This window comes from Mastigoproctus giganteus, chromosome 13, assembly GCF_048544385.1.
Source record: "Mastigoproctus giganteus isolate SK-2022 chromosome 13, ASM4854438v1, whole genome shotgun sequence".
In the NCBI taxonomy this organism is placed as follows: domain Eukaryota; kingdom Metazoa; phylum Arthropoda; class Arachnida; order Uropygi; family Thelyphonidae; genus Mastigoproctus; species Mastigoproctus giganteus.
The window spans coordinates 105,624,925-105,645,945 of NC_143587.1; the positions used below are offsets into that span (position 1 = coordinate 105,624,925).

General features: G+C 36.3%; 1 protein-coding gene across 2 annotated transcripts in view; it reads left to right on the forward strand.

Annotated features, from left to right (window-relative positions):
- Nup205 (nuclear pore complex protein Nup205) overlaps nt 1-21,021 on the forward strand; it is a 738,550-nt gene that overhangs the window by 406,131 nt on the left and 311,398 nt on the right. For both annotated transcript variants that reach the window (XM_090387115.1, XM_090387116.1), the window contains exon 23: nt 5,461-5,616. In XM_090387115.1, coding sequence (XP_090243241.1) covers nt 5,461-5,616 — 156 coding nt within the window. The remainder of the gene's footprint in view (nt 1-5,460; nt 5,617-21,021) is intronic.

Here is a 21,021-nt window from a genome sequence, read left to right on the forward strand (position 1 = left end):
GCCTAAACCTTGAACAATATTTTTTAGTTGGTGTGTAAAACCTAGTAGCTTCCAAGATAAGTTCTTTGAATGCTTCCCATTTTGAATTTGCTGTTGGTAACATCATCATTTGGTCCCACTGTATAGAATTTGAATACTGTCTCAGTCCATCGTAGTCGCCTTTACGAAAGCAATAACCCTTCCCTTTTCCCCTAATGGTAGTTACCTCTTTGAGTAAATCCCACTTCAGCACACTGTGATCACTACCACCTAGTGGTTCATTTATCTGCAGATTCTTAATGCATGAAGAATCACTACTGATAATCAAATCAAGAGTATTACTCCCTCTAGTTGCTTCCCGAACATGCTGATGTAGAAAACAATCATCCACTAAATCCACAAAAGTCTTGCTAGTGTGTGAGTGGCCCCCAAATTCCAGTCAATATCTGGGAAATTAAAATCCCCCATTATAAGACTCTCTGATTTACTGGCCCACTCTATTTCCCTGTACAGTTTCTTATTATACTCATTAGAGTCATTAGGCCTATAGCACACTCCTACTCTCAATTTTTATCTCCCAATGCTTATGTCACACCAAACTGATCGACACTGCACTGTCCAGCGATGTCGACTGGCTTCACTTCCTTGGATTTTATGTATTTCTTAACTAATAGCATAACCCCTCCTCCCTTCCTATCCTGTCTATCCTGTTAACAAGCACAGACCAGGCTGAAAAAAATTCTTCCCCTTGAGCCTTGCACAATCTTTCCAGGGCCGAATTGATCGACATATCATATACTCCCTCTTATCATGTCTGGGCAGAATTGTAGACACTGTCAAATTCAACCCTAATCATGGCTTTTTTTTCAATAGTGACCTGTACTTGTTAAGTAATTCCGCCGGTCTCCTACTCTTAATATCATTAGTGCCAACGTGTACAACTATATCTTTTGTGCCCTTAAAAGATGATATCCGCTCTACAATGTCATCAACCTTTGCCCCTGGCAGACCTACCCTGATCCTGTTCCACCTATCCTTTTTACAAAGCATGTTTCCCGTTTCCCTGACAGTAGAGTAACCAACAACTACTAGTTCCTTTGGGATCAGCGCATTCTGTCTTGGGGGCTACCGCTGTGTTGCGTGATAACCAAGTGCAAGCTCTGGCGTTGGTTTGGGCAGCTGAGAGCTTGATGGGCCCTCACTTTTAATCCTTTGAGGGCATCCACCCTGTCCTTCAACCTCTCATATAGGCCCATAACTACACTGAGTTGTCAACTGATTTCCTTACACTCCTTACATTGTGCACACACACACACAAAGACATTCCCCATGGCAATATCATGTCCCGTACCTGATTGCTCCACAAACATCAAGCAAGTAGTGCATTTTAAAAGGCTGTGATTCAGAGGGCCTTTTGCTTTGCTGCTCTGATCTGAGTCATGATTTCTATTTAATTTCAATAAAATTTCAATTTCTGTACAAAATTAAAACCCAAACTTGTATCCCAACACAGTTATAACGCTATATTTATGTTTCAGTATCGAGTGTTATCTACGAAATCCCTTTATATAGCTTCCGTATCAAGTTAAGTATTAATTATTTATTTTTACTAATTATTTATGTTACGTAACCTAAGTCGTTATATGTATAGTTAAAAGTACAATTTAATTAACAATGAAGTTCAACAAGATTAATAGATTTTACTGATTAATTGACAATATTATGTACTATACTATATTATATTAGCTTATGCTATCTAGTTCGAGATATTTTATATCGCGTAACAATGGTAGCAATTTACAAACGGTAAACGCGTGGATTTGATACCCTTAGCAGTACTAGGTAATACCTACAAAATCTCTATCTAAGTTACTTTAAACTAAGTATTGTAAATAGGAATATAAAGCTACTCTAGAAAATAAGTTAATATGCCAATTTAAGCTAATAAAACAGATAATAAATCAGAAAAAACTTCTCTGTTCCAGGAGCAGGAAAAAGATACCACAGGTTACCCTCATTCCCAAAAAAAAAAAAGAAAAGAAAAAAGAAAAAAAAAGTAGATAGTGTTGATCAATTTGAAGGTCGCGTCTTTGAAGAACATAGCAACACCACCTCCCTTTCTATTCCTCCTGGAGGTGAACTCTGCCACATAGCCTGCTGGTGTAGCTATCACTATATTCTGCTGCTCGTGCTCAAGCCATGTTTCGGATATAGCTAAAATATCGAATTCGCCTGCTAGCAGGATTTGCTCCGTAGTGTGCATTTTATTTCCGAAGCTCCCAACGTTCTGATACAGTACACTTACGGTATCAGAGCGGTACACTTGAATTAAATTTCTGGACCTCGAAGGAGGAAGTACCACATACTTGTGATCACGGTTGGGATCGGCCAGCGTAGCTTGTCTTGCTTGCTTGGGGAAGTTGTCTATTGCGATGGTTGAACCGACTGTCTTGTTTTGTGTTTGGCATAAGGGGCGCGACCAGTTTAGAGCCTGGATCTTGAGTCAGCTTCCATTTAGTTGAGTGTCTGATGCGTACTCCTCGATGTTTCTCCTTCTGACTCTGTTGCTTTGGTAGAACGGTCGGACAATAACACCAATGGGCCAGGAAGAGGGGTTACTGATAGCTTCGATGAACGGTGCTTCACAGGATAAATTGAATGAAGCATAATTATTGCTCTTGGTAGGTAGCTTAGTGACTTCCGCACTGACGTAGAGGTGTTGAAGGAGGACATTAGCTACTTGTTCAGGAGTTGTTAGGGGATGCAGTCTGGAAATGAAGAAATTCTTAGATGTTTTGTTGGGATGTGGCATCATGGGTCTGAGCCTAGAAGAATTTGACGAAGAATTTGAATTGCACATGCATTTTTCATTCACGCACCTGGTTCGTGTGGCTGTTTGACCCTTGGTGATGGAGTGTTGTGAGTGGGATGGGGCTGAGATCTAGCCGCAATCCCTGCCCATGTTGTTCTTGGTGCAATGCTCGTGTGTACTGATGGCATCATTTCTGGACTTTCTTCATGACTGCATGAACTGTGCATGTGTATAGGTTGTGAGGCACTCGTGATGGCTGTGCTACGGCTGGTTGGAAGGGACATGGAATACTCACTCGGTGGAATTTTTACCCTTTCATTTGACATGTCAGTTGAGGACCGCATTGCAGGTATATTATTGCCTTTTGTGTGGGAATGCAATATTTTTTCTGGGTAGTGATCGCTTTCTGCAGCTTTTCCACAGCACTGTGAGGCAGGAATAGAATGACTTATGCTGTGTTTCACATCCTCGCGAATTTTGCTAGAGAAGAGCTCGTAACACTTATCAATGAATGTGTCAAACTCCAATTGTACACGTTTTCGAAGCGTAGTCTTGAAGTTACTCAACATTGGCAACAGGAACTCATCAGTTATATGAGGTTGGGTGGAACGAACAGGAGGGTTTTTATTCCGCAGCCCTATTGAATACTGCCTATTCATTTCCGTTGTGACCTCCGCATCAGGGTACATGCTGACCCTCCTTGCCGTCCAAATCAACGCGGCGGCCTCGGGTGTGTGGGTCTATTCAGTCTGTGAGGCAGTGCTGAGGTGAGAGGTAGGATTGAGATCGTGCTGTGTTCCGATGGTACGCTTGGTCGTGGGGATCTCTTTAGCATTACTGGTTTCACTGGGAGTGTCCTCAGAGTCAATTAGTCCGAGGAACGGAGTGGCACTTTCAGTATCAGTGGTCGAAGTAGTTGGCTGTGTGCTCTCCTGTTTTTGAACTCTATTCACGTCTTGTGACGTCGAACCGGGTTTCTCTGGTGAGATTTCAGATTTTCTTGGGGATACCCTCCAGCAATGAGCACAAACGTAACGCTCTTTAGCTGACTTTGACATTTTAAATATTTGTGACCGTCCAGAACAGTTTCCGCATAAGGAGCGGCCGTAGTCACTATTGCATATTACTATATGTTTGACCTTCTTCAGGCAGGCCTGACAAGTGTGTATACAATCTTCCACCTGCATATTGATTATTTAACTGTTACTATTAGAAGGCAGCAAATTTTAACGTTGATCCGAATTCTTTTACAGTGACTTCCACATAATTCTTTTAGAGCAGACAGAAAGAAGGAAGGTCACTATTGTTTGTGGTCTTTCAATTTCGTGTAGGATTAACAGCGTCAGTTCTGCCCGACCACTACTCAAGGCGTTGAGATGGTGACAGGTGTTCTTCCCTCAGTAGAGACAATGCTACGATCGCTGTAGGCTAGGATTACAGAGGATAAGTGCAGTTAACAGAAGCTATGCAGAATATGCGAGTGCCAATCGCCATAAAGAGCATTCAAACATGATAATAATATATCTATTTACCTGATCGACTATTATCCCTGGTATGGCTGTATTTAGACGCCTGTTGGCACAAGGATTCTGGCAGTATCAAATGGACATCTGGTCGTTGAAAATATCATTATTTTTAACTTACGTTCTGCAGAGCACAAAACGGTGCGACCGTTCACCGTGCGACTGTTGGTAGGCACTGTTGTTATACCAGATCATTAATTTGTGCTGCGAACGCTGAAAGTACCGAGTGATTGTTCAGTATAGTGTGTAATTTCCGTATTAGCCTGCATTATATAACCTATAAATAATTAAAATTGGTTTTTAATTATTTATTTTTTACTCTAATGTAAGTTTTCGATTTTTTCGTTTTAATTTCTGGTGAGTATCATACGGAAGTGTTCTACGTACTATATTGAGGTAAACTCTTATTATTTTACAAATATTAATATTAACGTAGAACATATTGAGTATTACAACTCTGATTCGTACTATGTAAGTCAATTATATAAACACTTCTGACCAAAAAATTGAATATTAACAAAAATTGTCAAGCTTATATAAATTTTTAAAGTTTTTTTAACCTTCAGGTGTATCACAATTCATTAAATTAAATTTTTGAGTTTTTTATGAATGCAAGCACAAAACAGCTTGTTCTCAAAAATCAGAATAGACTGACTTACACCACTATGAATCTCAACCCTCCATATATATGCAGAAAATTGCCTTTAGCTAGCAGGTGGTTGATTGCTGGAATAAACTTCCATCTGTTGTTGTGGAAGTGGATAACTTATATAAATTCAAGGAAGAACTGGATAAACGTTTTGAGTGAATGGATTGATGAAATTGTTTTTTTTTTTTTTTTTTTTTCTTTTGAAGATGCTGCATAAGCTTGCTTTCTTTCATCAGTTGCTTTTGCTAATGCTAATTACCAGCACCCCTTCCCAATACCCAAACTAAATATCTTAAAGAAAAAAATGATATACTGTGAAGCAGAATTATGGCAGCCACTACAAAAGCCATTAAGGAAATTTCAAAAATGACTTCGAAAAAACGTTTCTGCAATTATCCATCCAATGAGAAAAATGTGGAACAAGCCAATATTGTTAATTTGAAAAATTTTATGTCGGGTTATCTGTAAAAATATTTTATAAATTTTTTAATTAATAGCTAATGGTACATCAAAAGTGTGGCTAACTTCCCAGCAGTCTTGGTTATTACGAGCAATTGCAGTAGAACTAAGAATGACAGCAGTCCATCATCAACGTTCACATGTACAGCGTCTTCTTCATGCTTTTCTCGATGATGTCCCCACAATAGGAACAGGTAAGTCTGTCTGATTAGTAAAATTATGCTTGTTTGTCAAGGAAAGACATCCCTAGATTTCTTTGATATATGGTTTGGTAGTTGTGCTCTTTATTTCATAACTGCTTCACTCCCTCTCTTCCCCTTTTCCGTGTAACCAAACCTTGGTAATATGTTTAAAATATTCTTGGTTTTTTTATAAAATTTATTTACAACTCATTTAATGGTTTGAGCCTTGAAACCCTGTTTTATGCTTGTACATTGCTCTTCTGGCTTCCCTCATAACTGTTCAGCAGTAATCAGCAGGCATTTTGGGCTCCACTGGTTTTCATGTACAGGTAGCTCCCAACTTTACGAGTTAATTCTTTCCTAGCACGTGCTCATAAAGCTGGAATTTATTTCCCATAGACATAATGCTAAAAACAGGGGCTATGTTCTCGACAATGAAATTTGACCATATAACGTTAAATAAAGATCAACAAAACAATAGTTTATGCTTAAACAATGATTTATATATTCCAAGAAATGAATACATAGCCTTTAAAATCAAGCAAATTATAATAATAAAGAAATTATTTATGCTATACAAATGTTAAAAAATGTTTATTCTTCATCATGATCGATTAAATGCACACTCATTGATGGTTCAACATTCAGTGTTGGCTCAGCGCTCGTTGGTTTGTTGGAAGCACAAGGAATCGTCTTCTTCAGAAATGCTTCAAGAGTCATTTGTTTCCAAGACAGGCTTCTCTTTTCTTTATAAATTTCACGATAGTATGCATAACTATTTTTTAAATCTGTAGAAGTTTTTCTAGTGTGATCAAAATTTGAATCTTGTGACTCAGATCTCATTTGCTTTTTCTGTGTTGAAAATCTTCGTCAAGCCCCTTGAGAGTGAAGGAAAGAACAGGAGTTTCAGCTCTTAAATTCTTCTTCCTCAGCTTCTTCACATTTTGCCATTTCAAGAAAGTCTTCATTTGCATCAGTGACGTTAGTTGTACAAACCCCAAACTGCAATTGGTTAGCAAAATTAACGACCACTTCTGTTCCATTTTGTATGATCTCTGTTGGTTCTTGAAATTCTTCAAAATTATCAATAAACTGTGGACAATTTATCCAAACAACCTCCAAGTTCTTCTCTGTAATTTTGTCCTGGGCTCGTTATATTATTTTGATTTTATCTAAAATGTGGAATTCTTCCCAAAATTCTTTAGAAGTTGGACCTTACTCCTTAACTCTGCCTGAACAAACAAACACGCACACAGTAGTAGTGTATAGCTATGTGAGTGTGAAATGCTGTATTTATGAATGATTAGCATTTATTTATTGCAATTAATGTTTATATTTTCGATTTCGTTGAAACTCGATATTTGAAAAAAAGAACTCGTAAAGGAGGAACTGCCTGTAATTTTTCTGTGCAAGAATTGTTGTCGTGAAATCTTCCTCCACATTCAACACTGACATTACCTAAATTCAGAGAATAAGATGAAAATATAAAAATTGAACTTTTTAGCTTGTGTTATAACAGTTTTTTGTATGGCTCCAGGAGTTGGTTAGTGAGCTCCTTGTAGTTTCTTCTTTTTTTTTTTTATGAAAACTACAAACACAAGAGGTATTAGAACCTATAGTACTTAGTACCATGCTTGGATTGGAGGTTAAGAAGACGAAAGAAGATATTTATTGACATTAGACTTGAACTTCTGTAGACTGTAATTTTCAGGAAATACGTATGAAGGAAGGGGTTGTTGCAGAAAACAGCAGTTGAATGAATAAACAAGGAAGTTGGAAAGTTGGTTCTGTGAGTTTGAAGTTGGACAGTAAATGAATGTTGGCTGGTGGCGGCATGTGTTCAGACTGTTTTGAAAGAGAGAGCAGGACTTATAGAAGCCAATTCAGAAGAACAGTGCCCATGGAAATATCTGTAGAAAAGGCATGCAGCAGAAACAGTACATCTATAAGACAGAGTGGAGAGACTCTGTTAGAGTGGAGTCATTAATTAACCTAACTGCCCTCTTCTGAATGGAATCTAGAAGCCTGAAAGAGGTTTTGGGGGCACCCCCCAAGATGTGAGAACAATATTCCATGGTAGGACGGATTTTCGATTTGTACAGAGTGAACAGCTGTTTGGAAGAAAAGTAACGCCGAGAACGAAAAAGAAAACCAAGTTTTTTAGATGCAGAGGAAGCAATATTTGTAATGTGCTTGTGCCAAGAGAGATTAGAAGTCAGTGTAATCTCCAAAACGCCGACCGGGATAGCCAGGTGGATAAAGTGCCTATCTGGCAACCCAAAGGTCATGGGTTCAAATCCCGCCTCGGGTTTGGATCAGAGTAGTGCAAAAAAACCTTGGGAGGTGCATTATGGCCACAGAAGCCGATGCACCAACAACTAACAAAAAAAAAAAAAAAAAAACCCCAAAACCGATATATCATGTTGCCTAGAAATCGGAGTGTCATCAAAGATAAGCATGGGAGAAGAAGAATCCTTTTTGCAAGATATAAGAGAAGACTGAGTTTTAGAAGGATTGAAATCAACTAAGTTGTCTTTGCCCCACTGGAGAATTACCTGAAGATCGGCATTTAAGGAATTGGTAGTGGATATTTGAGAAGTTGAAGCTGATTGAGCAGGGCAAGATATGTCAAAATGGAAAGTGGAGTGCGATGTGCTATCATCAACAAAACTATGGATAGGATTTCCAGTCAATGGAATGAGGTCATTAATATACAAGAGGAAAAGTGTGGGGGAAATAACTGAACCTTGGGAGACACCAGCAATAGTGAAGTAGTTAGAAGTCAGAGAGCCATCTACCATTACCGTCAGTGAGTGATTAGAGAGAAAACTGGATAACCAATTACAAAAAATAGTTGGCAAACCATCAGATGCAAGCTTGTTTAGAAGACCTTTATGGCAAACACAATCGAAAAAGAGCAACTGTTTGTGTTTCACCAAACATTTCAATTGAATTGTCCATAAATGAGTAACACAAGCCAGAATATCACCAGTGGATCGAGACTGACGGAATCCATACTGGCGATCGTTGATCAGGCAGAAGGTTTCTAGGTAGTTTAAGAGTTGGCGGTTAATTGATTTCTCCATTACTTTAGAAAGAGTAGAAGTAATTGCAATGGGACGATAATTGGATGGGAGGGATTTGTCACCCTTTTTTTAGGAACTGTCTGGATAACAGCAAATTTCCAAGCAGAAGGAAAAACACCTTTGGAATAGGATAGTGAAAAAAGGCAGCAATGAACAGGAGTAAGTTCAAAAGCATAGATTTTCAGAACAAGTGGAGAAATACCATCAGGACCTGGAGCTTTCTTTTCATCAAGATTCGTCAGGATCCTTCTCACATCCTTTTGACTAAAGACTACAGGAAGCATTGAACGGAGCGTGTTGGAAATGGTGGGACGTGTTTTACCAAGATCATTAATACATGTGTTGGAAGAAAAATGGGATGCTAGCAGATCAGCTCTATCTTGGTTGAAGTGACAACAGAACCATCTGGTTTTGACAGTGTTGGGAGTAGAGATAGGCAAAAGTTGCTGTCAATGGATTTGGCAAGAGACCAGAATGCTTGGCTACCATTAGGGCAAGAAGCAAGTTTTTTACTCTTAGTTTGTTCAAAATATAGTTTGGACTGATTAATAACTGTTTTACAATTGTTGTAAGCTTTGGTGTAGGCAGAAAATGAAACTGAAGAATTGGAAACAATCCAATTACGATATACAACATTCTTATCTTCAATAGCCTTAGCACATTTATTGGAAAACCAAGGTTTAGATAAAGGAAAAGATTTTACAGTGGAGTGTGGAATAAAGGTAAAAATAAAACCACCAAAAAACATGAGTAAGTTAGCACTAATGCAGTGTGTGAAGTTAAAATAAAATAAAACAATTAAATTAAGTCAAAGTAAAGTTTAAATGCGTGCGGGTTAAAATGAATAGTTTTGAAAAATGTTTTTGTGAAGGGTGATTTTATGTAACAGGCAGTGGTATAGAAATAGGAAGTAATGCAGGGTAAGGGAGAGAAAAAGGTAATAAAAATAAATAAATTAAAGAGGCGAAAATAGCAAGAATAGGAAAAGTAAGAATGTCCGAATCGCCCTCGTATTGCACTAATAGTTCAACGAACGGAAGAATGAAGAATGGAAAGTAAAAATGTGCAAAGAGAAGGAAAAGAGTTTAAAGGATACTAGGCAAGTTAGGTGTGTAAATACCCAACCTCTTAGAGGAGGCCTTGTCTGTGAGAGGTGTTAGTAGAAGTGGAAACTAATACCACTAGCCTGTAATATATTTTTTGAGTTCCGAATGCCGAAAATATAGCCGAAAAAACAAATAGCTGAAAGACGAATAAAAAAAATACTGAAAAGAAGAAAAATTAAATACCTTTAAAGTTATGCAACATCAAACTTTGCCAAAATGTAATATATATAATGAAGAAAATATTATTAAGAGAATATTTTGTGAACATGATTAATTAAAAATAGAATATAAACAGAGGGAGAACTATGACGACGGTAGAGTTGCTCAGTAGAAAAGAACAGTGGACGCCCTCTATAGATAAAATGAAATGGAGAAAAATGCGTACGATTATATAAATAATTATTGATATTAATAATGTTAATATAGAAAATAACTTAGAGAGTGAAAAGGCATGAATATCATTCAAATAGAAGTCATATAATGCGAACACTTTCAAAGTAGTGGAAATACCAACATTCAAATCTACATCTATACAGCTATACAAAATATCAGCTTAACCCTAATCAAAATGGGACATGGTGAATCCGAATTTTTGTTTAATGAAATCAGATAGATTTTTTTATAATATAATTTATAAAATTGATTGGAATATTATTAATGCACAATTTAGTGTAAAGGGCATTTAAAGCATTAACGAAAAGTGTTTGATTGCTGCTTAGATTTGCAAGACAGATAATTTGTGTATAGATGATGTTTTTATGAACTTTAATAGAAATATTAGAATTCTAGTTAGTTAAGTAAATAATGTTAAAATTACGTTTACTTCTTTTATCAAATAACTCCAAATTATGATGAAGAGGGAAACTGTTTAAAGTAATATTTAAATCAAGGAAGTTTGCTTGTTGGTTACCCTTATTTTCTTTATTTAGGGTAAGTTCAGTAGGATGTATAAATTTTGCAATATTTTCAAAATGAATATTCAAAACCATGATGTCATCAACATAACGAAATGCGAAGAAGTTAAGGTTCGAGTTATTGTGAATATAAAGAACTGCATAGTAACGAAGAAATAAGTTAGAAACTATACTGGAAATTCGCGAGCCCATGGGGACTCCTACAGATTGTCTATAAGTACATTTACCATCGTAAATGTAGTTGTTCAGAATACATAGGTTGATATAGTTATTCCAAATAACCTCATCCACGGGTAGAACATGTTTGTATTTAAAATATAATTGATTAAGCACAGTGATAATCAAATGATGTGGTAAAGAAGTACCGGATTTTTCCGTTAAGAAGCCCATGAGCTTGTATTTGGTTTTTGCATTTTTAAGGTTCTCATGTTGTCCCTAAATAGAAGTCCATGGGCTTCTTAACGGAAACAGGTTTATTTTGAAATAATATTTATTTGATTAATGAAAAGCTATTTTTATTTTAAATATTGCAACAATAGAACAGTATGAAATTAAAAATTATTCTTATTATCTTAAAAAAATATAAATATATAAGACAAATTATAATTGCAAGAAGAGAATTATTTATATTAGTAATTTTCATTCAGAACCTGTTGTATCAGAGCAATCCGAGTTAGTAGTGGAAGAATTGTTGTTTTCGTCTTCATCCAATTCCATTAATTCTTCATCACTTCCATCACTAGCAGTCAGATCATCAGATTCAGTTTCAAGTCCATGATTGTTTTCAAGGATAATTCGCAATTTTTGATTTAATATATTGGTCGCTGGTACTTCTTGTCCATTTGCAGCAATGCCGCAACATTCAAATGCTCTTTGAATTGATTTTGATTGGATTGTATTACAGGCAGAAATAACCATTTCAACAATCTTTTGGTAAGATGTTCTTTTTCTATATCCTTTTGGAGTGAATTCAGCAATTTCTTCTCTTACCCAATTATCCCATTCCTTTCTCATGGATTTTTTCCGAACCCTGTATCCGCACCAACATTTTTGCTCCCAACAAAGTGAAGAGTGTAATCTCTTGCCATGTCAAAGTAACATTGAGTTTCATCCATATTAAAAACACGATCACTTGTCATTCCTGCTGTAGCATTAATTACTTGAATTAAGTATTGCTTTACTTGTTCCTGCGTTTCCTTTGGATCGCGATTATCCAGTTGTCCGTGATGAGTTATTTTATGTGATGTAATCCGATGTCTCCTGGTCCATCCAAATAAGAACTTGTTGCTTTAAAAGCAGGTGGTATTTTAAGGCCAAATTCTGGTGAGAAAATATAGTTTCACAATGTATTATAGGTAACTGATCGGTGGTTATTTCGTTCCTTTTTGAAAAATTCAAATAGTTTTTTCTCAATTTCGGGATAAAACGCCTTCCTTCCTGTGCCCTCAAGATATTTATGTTTATGTTTTTTTAACCAGCTTCAATAATTCTGCTTCTTGTTGCAACCAACGGCGAAGATTTTTCTTGTCAATGCCTGTTTGTTGCGATATCGAATTTTGACTTTCTCCCACATTTAAATGTTATAAACTGTAGTTTTTCCTGGATGGTATACAATTTTTGTTTATTTTCCATTTTTGGGTTAAATATTCTGACTTTTATGAGTAAAGACGCGCAGTTCATATCTATTGCAATGACATCCCGGGCATGCACTGAGCGCCGATATTCGGTACATTACGAGAAAGTGTATTATTATTTGTCCCCAATAAAAGCCCATGGGCTTCTATTTGGAAAACAAAATTCTAATATAGGCCCAGATAGGCCTATATTTGGGTGGGCCTCTTAACGGAAAACCCGGTAAATAAGTTAGCAAAGTCATAAGTTTCGATACTGAAAATGTTGGTATTAGAATTAAAGATTTTAATGATGTTATGGTTATTATTGATGATCCAAGTGGATGGAATATTAATAAATATAGTGGTTAATAATTTAAAGAATTGTTTACCTGGTAGATAACAGCCACTTCCATGTCACTTTAATAATTCTATATATGCTCCTTTTGTAGATCAACATCGAGGACATATTGTCACTGGCAATTTGGATATTGTCAATAACATCTCACTCAAGTCCATCATGGAAAAAGGATTCAAATTGAGACCTACCCATAAAGCCTATTTAACACGTTCGCTGCCGGTCATTAGTCTGCATGCTATCGTCAATAGCGCAGCATAGAAGGAGGAGACTGTCGCCAGAAGCCGACTGTGTTTCCCTAATGAAAAAGGTTGAAAATTGGTAAAAAAGGATTGTTAGGTATACCCTATCAATATTCAAGTGTCGTATAAGCAGTTTCCAAAAGATTTTGAGATTCACCCACCAGCACATGATAGGGACTCGAGGTCAAATTTGGCTTTAAATTCCGCATCATACGCTGGCGCGTGACACAAAAACATAATAATATAGTATGTAAATAATAAAACAAAAAAACATGGTAACATTAAGAAATACGTATTATTTCAAACCAAACCAATACAGATTACAAATACTATGTGTAAGAATGTTACTTATGTATAATGTTCGCACAATCTAAGCAATAGCCGGGTGATCCTTCACAAACACTGCAGATATAGATTGTATCCTTACATTTCCCTTCTGAATAGCAATGTTTGCATTACTTCCTCAATATCTTTTCACCTTTTCTTTCTTCCCGTGGTTTGAGCACATGTTCCAGTTCGGGTATATCATGCATAGTATGAAGGAGATCAGGTGGCTGTTTCAATAAAGATCTGATCACTGATAAACGGAAGTCATAAAGCTGCATCTTGTTATGTGAATATTTAGTATAGATACGGTGTGCATTGATCATTATTAGTTGCAAAATATGCATAAATATTTTTGTAGGCCACCTAATGGTTTTCCTTTCGCAAGGATAATAGGCAATCATTTGATCTTGCTTGTCAATGCCTGACATAAACCTATTATATTCAATTATAGGCAATGGGTTTGATTTCAGTTCGCCTCGTTTGTCCTGCATTTCCACCATATCATTTTGGTATTCTGTAGATATGTAACTGACATCTCTTCTCCTTCCACTTAGCAATCATTACACCACAGGCACACCTTGATAAAGTTTCCCCTTTCTTCAGCTTTTTTCTCAAACCTCTTTTGGAAACGTTTTCCTATTACTTCTGATTATCCCAGTACAATGGGTTTGTCTGTCAGTGAGACACTTAGCGAGTTCGTAGCTGTTGTAATAATTGTCCATAAATATGCTATGCCTGACATCTAACATCCCATCAAGTAAGTTCATGACGACTTTTTGTGCACGTCTTTTTCCACCAGAATCATCCAACATACCGGTATATACTTGAAATTTAATAACCATGCCAGTAGGCATTGTGATCATATATAACTTCATGCTGTACTCATGGCGTTTGTTTTCAATGTACTGTCAAAAAACAAGTCTTCCACGCCACAATATCATAGACTCATCTAAGCTAATCTCACGTCCTGGATAATATATTTCTGACATTCGTGCATTGTACAGATTCACCCTTTTTCGAATTTTATATAGGCGATCCCGTGGACATACCTCTTTCTTTTCTGAATTTTTTGCAAAATGCAAGGCCCGCAGTAATAATAAGAAATGATTCCTGCTCGTGTTATCTGCGAACACTTGTAATCCGAACAGTTTATCTGTTTTCCAGTAATGTTGTATACAGTTCAGTCGAATGGTTCCCATATGTAAAATCAATCCAAAAATTACCAGTATTTCATCTCTACTGGTGTCCTTCCATGCATTTATTCGAGAATGTTCTTTATTTTCTCGGGGAAGAAGTATTTCATGAGCATTAACATTTGTTCACGTAATTATTTTGTCCAAGTTATTATCGGTCAGTAAATAAAGAAAGCAATCTATAGGATTATCACCTGACATGGGTTGCAGCAAAGACACGGATTTTGTAAAACGAAACTGTTTCATCGATGTTACATCATTTTCCCACATGACATTTTCCAACTCACCGGAAATCCTGCTGTGGAAGTATAGCCTCTTCCACAATATCTTCTTCATCTACACTTTCCGAATCCGAAGCATCCTTTGGAGGGATAAAATCTTCGTCATCGTCATAATGTCACTGGGATATATGTCAGATAACTCTTCCAACATTTTTGCAATTTCTTCATCTTTAAGGTTTTTTTTTATATTGCACTTTTCTTCTTTTTGGGCGTGACGGGCCTGCTAAACTATCATCTGCACAACCCATATTACAAGGCTTTTCCACACGCCATGTAACAAAATGTTCAACATCACATACAACTACATATAATTTATGCCCTTTACTTGATGCCGAAACAACTATACACAGCAGAAACACAATGCCAACTGAAGATGAGAACTTTATACTAACATCTAACGAATCCCGCACGTGATTGGCTAACGGATAATGATGCCACATCCCGAGGCTGCACGTGATTGGCTCTTCAATACTGCTGCGACATCACATGCTGGTGCATGATTGGCAGCGAACGTGTTAAATAATATGCATTAAGATTTAAATAATATTTATAAAGATTTATATCTTAATATCTTCAATTTTTGCATGAAGCATTCTATAACTGGATAAATGTTGTATACCAAGATATTATAAAAACTATTTCTAAGACTTAGTCTTTATAATAATTCACATATTAGGCATTCTAATCTTAAAAAAGCCATCTTAGATTTACAGCAAAAGTTTATCATCACCCCTGTAGATAAAGCTTCTAAGAACTTTGCAATTTTTTGCAAGCAGTTTTACTATAACACTCAAAAAGGAAGTTGACAATAGTACCACCTTTTTATGCTGTAATCTTGGTATTAACGCAACCATCAAGAAAATGACTTTATTTTCATACCAATGAATATTGGTATGTAAAAATTTATGTACCAATATTCGCAATTCCACCTTACCTTTCTTATATATGATAGCAAAGTTCCATAAACATCCCGTTGGCTTTAAATTCATTACTAGTTCCAAAAAAGTGGCTGTTATCTACCAGGTAAACAATTCTTTAAATTATTATCCACTATATTTATTAATATTCCATCCACTTGGATCATCAATAATAACCATAAAATCATTAAAATCTTTAATTCTAATACCAACATTTTCAGTATCGAAACTTATGACTTTGCTAACTTATTTACTTCTTTACCACATCATTTGATTATCACTGTGCTTAATCAATTATATTTTAAATACAAGCATGTTCTACCCGTGGATGAGGTTGTTTGGAATAACTATATCAACCTATGTATTCTGAACAACTACATTTACGATGGTAAATGTACTTATAGACAATCTGTAGGAGTTCCCATGGGCTCGCAAATTTCCAGTATAGTTTCTAACTTATTTCTTCGTTACTATGCAGTTCTTTATATTCACAATAACTCGAACCTTAACTTCTTCGCATTTCGTTATGTTGATGACATCATGGTTTTGAATATTCATTTTGAAAATATTGCAAAATTTATATATCCTACTGAACTTACCCTAAATAAAGAAAATAAGGGTAACCAACAAGCAAACTTCCTTGATTTAAATATTACTTTAAACAGTCTCCCTCTTCATCATAATTTGGAGTTATTTGATAAAAGAAGTAAACTTAATTTTAACGTTATTTACTTAACTAACTGGAATTCTAATATTTCTATTAAAGTTCATAAAAATATCATCTATACACAAATTATCCGTCTTGCAAATCTAAGCAGCAATCAAACACTTTTCGGTAATGCTTTATATGGCCTTTACACTAAATTGCACAGTAATAATATTCCAATCAATTTTATAAATTATATTATAAAAAATCTATCTGATTTCATTAAACAAAAATTCGGATTCACCATGTCCCATTTTGATTAGGGTTAAGCTGATATTTGTATAGATGTAGATTTGAATGTTGGTATTTCCACTACTTTGAAAGTGTTCGCATTATATGACTTCTATTTGAACGATATTCATGCCTTTTCGCTCTCTAAGTTATTTTCTATATTAACATTATTAATATCAATAATTATTTATATAATCGTATGCATTTTTCTCCATTTCATTTTAACTATAGAGGGCTTCCACTGTTCTTTTCTACTGAGCAACGTCGTCATAGTTCTCCCTCTGTTTATATTCTATTTTTAATTAATCATGTTCACAAAATATTCTCTTTATAATATTTTCTTCATTATATATTACATTTTAGCCCAGTTTGATGTTGCATAACTTTAAAGGTATTTAATTTTTCTTCTTTTCACTATTTTTATTCACCTTTCAGCTATGTGTTTTTTCGGCTATATTTTCGGCATTCGGAACTCAAAAAATATATTACAGGCTAGTGGTATTAGTTTCCACTTCTACTAACACCTCTCACAGACAAGGCCTCCTCTAAGGGGTTGGGTATTTACACACCTAACTTGCCTAGTATCCTTTAAACTCTTTTCCTTCTCTTTGCATCTTTTTACTTTCTATTCTTCTTTCTTCCGTCCGTTGAACTATTAGTGCAATACGAGGGCGATTCGGACATTCTTACTTTTCTTATTCTTGCTATTTTCGCCTCTTTAATTTTTAATTTTTATTACCTTTTTCCCTGCCTTACCCTGCATTACTTCCTATTTCTATACCACTGCCTGTTACATAAAATCACCGTTCTCAAAAACATTTTTCAAAACTTTTCATTTTAACCAGCATGCACTTAATTTAATTGTTTTATTTTAACTTTACACACGTGTTGGTGCTACCTTACTCATATTTTTGGGGGTTTTATTTTTATCCCCCCCCCCCATTTTTTTTTGTATATTTCAGTTATATTTAGTTATATTTTAATAGTTCCTCCATGAACATGGGTTTGTATAAAAACGCAGTGTTTTGGTACATGATCAGGTGTAGTCCCCTGATGAAATACCTGATCCATGTACCAATTTTATCTTATTTACTTATATCTAGTTTGCATCAAAGAAATTTTTTACCCTCATTTTGATGCTCACTACATTTATATTTTTACATTTATTAATTTCTACTTTCCTTTCAACTTTTGTGCATATGATTGGCCTGTTAATTCTACATAATTTTACTTTTTTTTTTTTTTTTTTAATATTCTTTTTCTCTTATTTTCTTCTATTAGGCCTGGCACCTTGTGTTAATAACTTCTCCATCTTTTAATATTTTCTATTAATTATTTGTATTAATTATTTTTAATTCTTATCTTTATATTTTCGTATCCTGTTTTTGTTGCTTTGCGCATTCAGGTACACTTACTGTTTCTCTTTCTCTTGCATTTTATGCATACTATATATATATATACATACACACATACACTGGGCGCCTCTGTAGCCAGGTTGGAACGAGCAGCAGTGCGTAACCCCCCTTCTTGATTAGATTGGGGTTGGAGTCCGTCACCACCAAATATGGAGGATGCGGAAAGGTCAGGGAATGACCACTGCATATTCCCGGAGCAATATGGCCTTAGTTGCTAATGCTCCTAAAAACCAAATAACAAACAAACACACTATGCTGCCACTTAATTAGGTACACCTACCTAGTAGCGTGTTGAACCTTCTTTAGCCTTCAAAACAGCCCGAATTCGTCTAGGCATGGATTGAACAAGATGCTGAAAACATTGTGTGGGAATGGAATACCATGCAGACATGAGTGTGTCATGCAGTTCCTTGAGATTCGATGGAGGTGTAGGCCTGCAGCTAACAGCCCTTTCCAGCTCATCCCAAAGATGTTCAATAGGATTGGGATTTGCGGACTGAGCGGGCCACTGCAGCAAAGAAAAGTCACTGTCATGTTCCTGGAACCATTCCATAGTGATTCGAGCTTTGTGCACCAGCACATTATCCTGCTGAAAGTAACCATCTGGCTGAGGATAAACTGTCAACATGAACGGATGCACTTTGTCAGCAGCAATGTGGCATTCAGATGTGAATCTATGGGTATCAATGGATCCAACGTGTGTCAAGAAAACATTCGCTACACCATAACACTGCCCCCACTACCTTGCACAGTAGTTATCAGACATGACGGGTCCATGGATTCATGTTGTTTTTACCAAATTCTGAGTCCCCATCAACATGATTCACCAGTAACTTCGACTCATCAGACTAAGCAACTGTTTTCCCATCCTCGATAGTCCAGTGCTGGTGTTGTATCCACAGAAGGCAAGCTCTCTTGTTTTCATTGATAACAAAGGTACGCAATGTGGTCATCGGCTGTTGTAGCCCATTCACGACAAAGTGCGACTAGTGTTCCGTTGCGATATTTTGTTCTGTGCACCAAGGTTGTATTCTGACGTGATGTGCGACATTGTGGCCCATCTGTTTGCTTGCACAATTCTAGCCATCTTCCTCTGACCTCTCTCATCAAGAAGCGATTTTCTTCCACAGGAGCGCTGTTGAAAGGATGTTTTCTGTTCGTTGCACCATTCTCGATACACCCTCGAAACTGTCGTGCGTGAAAATTTCAGGTGAACTGCCGTTTAAGGGATGCTTTGTTCAGAACATCTTGCATCTATTACAATGCCACGTTCGCAGTCCATTAGATCACTCCTTTCCCCCATTCTTCCAACGGTTTGTACGGTTAACCAATACTAGAAAGTTAATAAATTGGCAGCACAGTGTATATATATATATATATGTATATATATATATATATATATATATTAAATACACAGTACACATCCCAGAAGTTCTCTATATGAGGTCTGGTCCGGGTAGTCCAAGGTTTTTATCTCATGTCCACATCCAGTCCATCACAATGCGAGCAATATGACATGGATACATGCTGGTACATAAATGGACCTTTCCTGACTTTCCCTGACTCAGGACATCTAGGTAGACCTTATCATTTGTGGTTTTGTTCAAAACAACTGGTGGTCCCAGGCCAAACCATGGAAAACAGAAGTGACAGACCATAATGCTGCCTTTGCCAAAATTCGTTGTTGGGACAATACAGTCTGGTAGGTAGTTTTTCTGGGCATCCACCACACTCCGGCACAGCTTTCAGACTAGTAGACTGCCATGTACTACAATTTATCACTCTAAAGCACAGTCTTCCATTGATCTGCAGTCTAAGAACACCTTACACCAAGCTAGATGGTATTTGGTATTGGAGTGATTAGTGGCTTGTGGATGATTGTGCACAACTTTGGCAACCCATATTGTGCAGTGTTCTGTGCACTGTACTTGTGCTGAAATGTGTCCTAACCATCTCACTGAGGGTCTATTTGTGTTGTGACTATGCCAATCCACATTCTGAGTGTGTATGGTTCTTTGCAGGGCTCCCCTGTCACACTCTCTCAGCTTCAGAGATTTTCTGTGTTGTTTTGCGATGGTTTCAGCAACAGTTTACTTTCATTTCCCAATCACATCACCAGGTGGCTTAGGGATATTCAGTGCCACTGAAATGTCATGTACAGAATTACTGCTTATATGACACCCTTTTATTATTCCACACTGTACTCGAAGCCTCTTAACTCCTTTGAATTGCAAATGCAGTATCTTGCATTTGCAATTGCCTTTCTCCTCAGAGGCCTATGAGCATATTTGTAGATGTCTGACTTAGGGTGCTTGGGTAGAACGTGATCAACTATAAATTGAGGGGATTTCGATATTAATAATTGGGTAGTATATATATATTTTGTTTAATTTAATGCTTATTTTATGTTCTGTCTGAATTACAGATCTGTTATCTTGCATTGAAATATTCTTTATCTCATATTTTTTGGAGGGAGGGGGCTTAATCTCCCAGTTAGATTAATAAGTGTTATTTTTAATGAATTTTCTCCATTTCCTATCACAGAGATGTTCAATTTTTGCTGCATTTTCTGCAGGTATTTCAATGGGCACTATTCTTCCAAATTGCGGCTACAAATGGGGCACTATTCTTCCTTTTTCAAACTTTCTTTTAAACCACTCTAGTGCACAATCATCTGCTGTGCATTGGATAGTGAGCACCTACTCACAGTGCAATATCAAATACTAAACTAACTTCCAACCCCACCCCCTCCCATTAATCTCTTCTATTATTTGGAAATATCTTCTTGAATATTTCTATATGCATAATTTCAGTGATAAAAATTCAAGTTTAATGTCATAAGTATCTTCTGTTTTTTTTTTTAACATTTAGTATTGTGTATGCACAATACTAAATTATTAAAAGCTTGAATAACCTTTTTTGTTAGTGGTTATTATTCATAGGTCAACAGAAAACATCAAGCTGTACTTGCTATCTGGGAGTCTAAAATGCTGATGGAACTGATATTTGGGTGACAGTCAAGTCAAGGGGA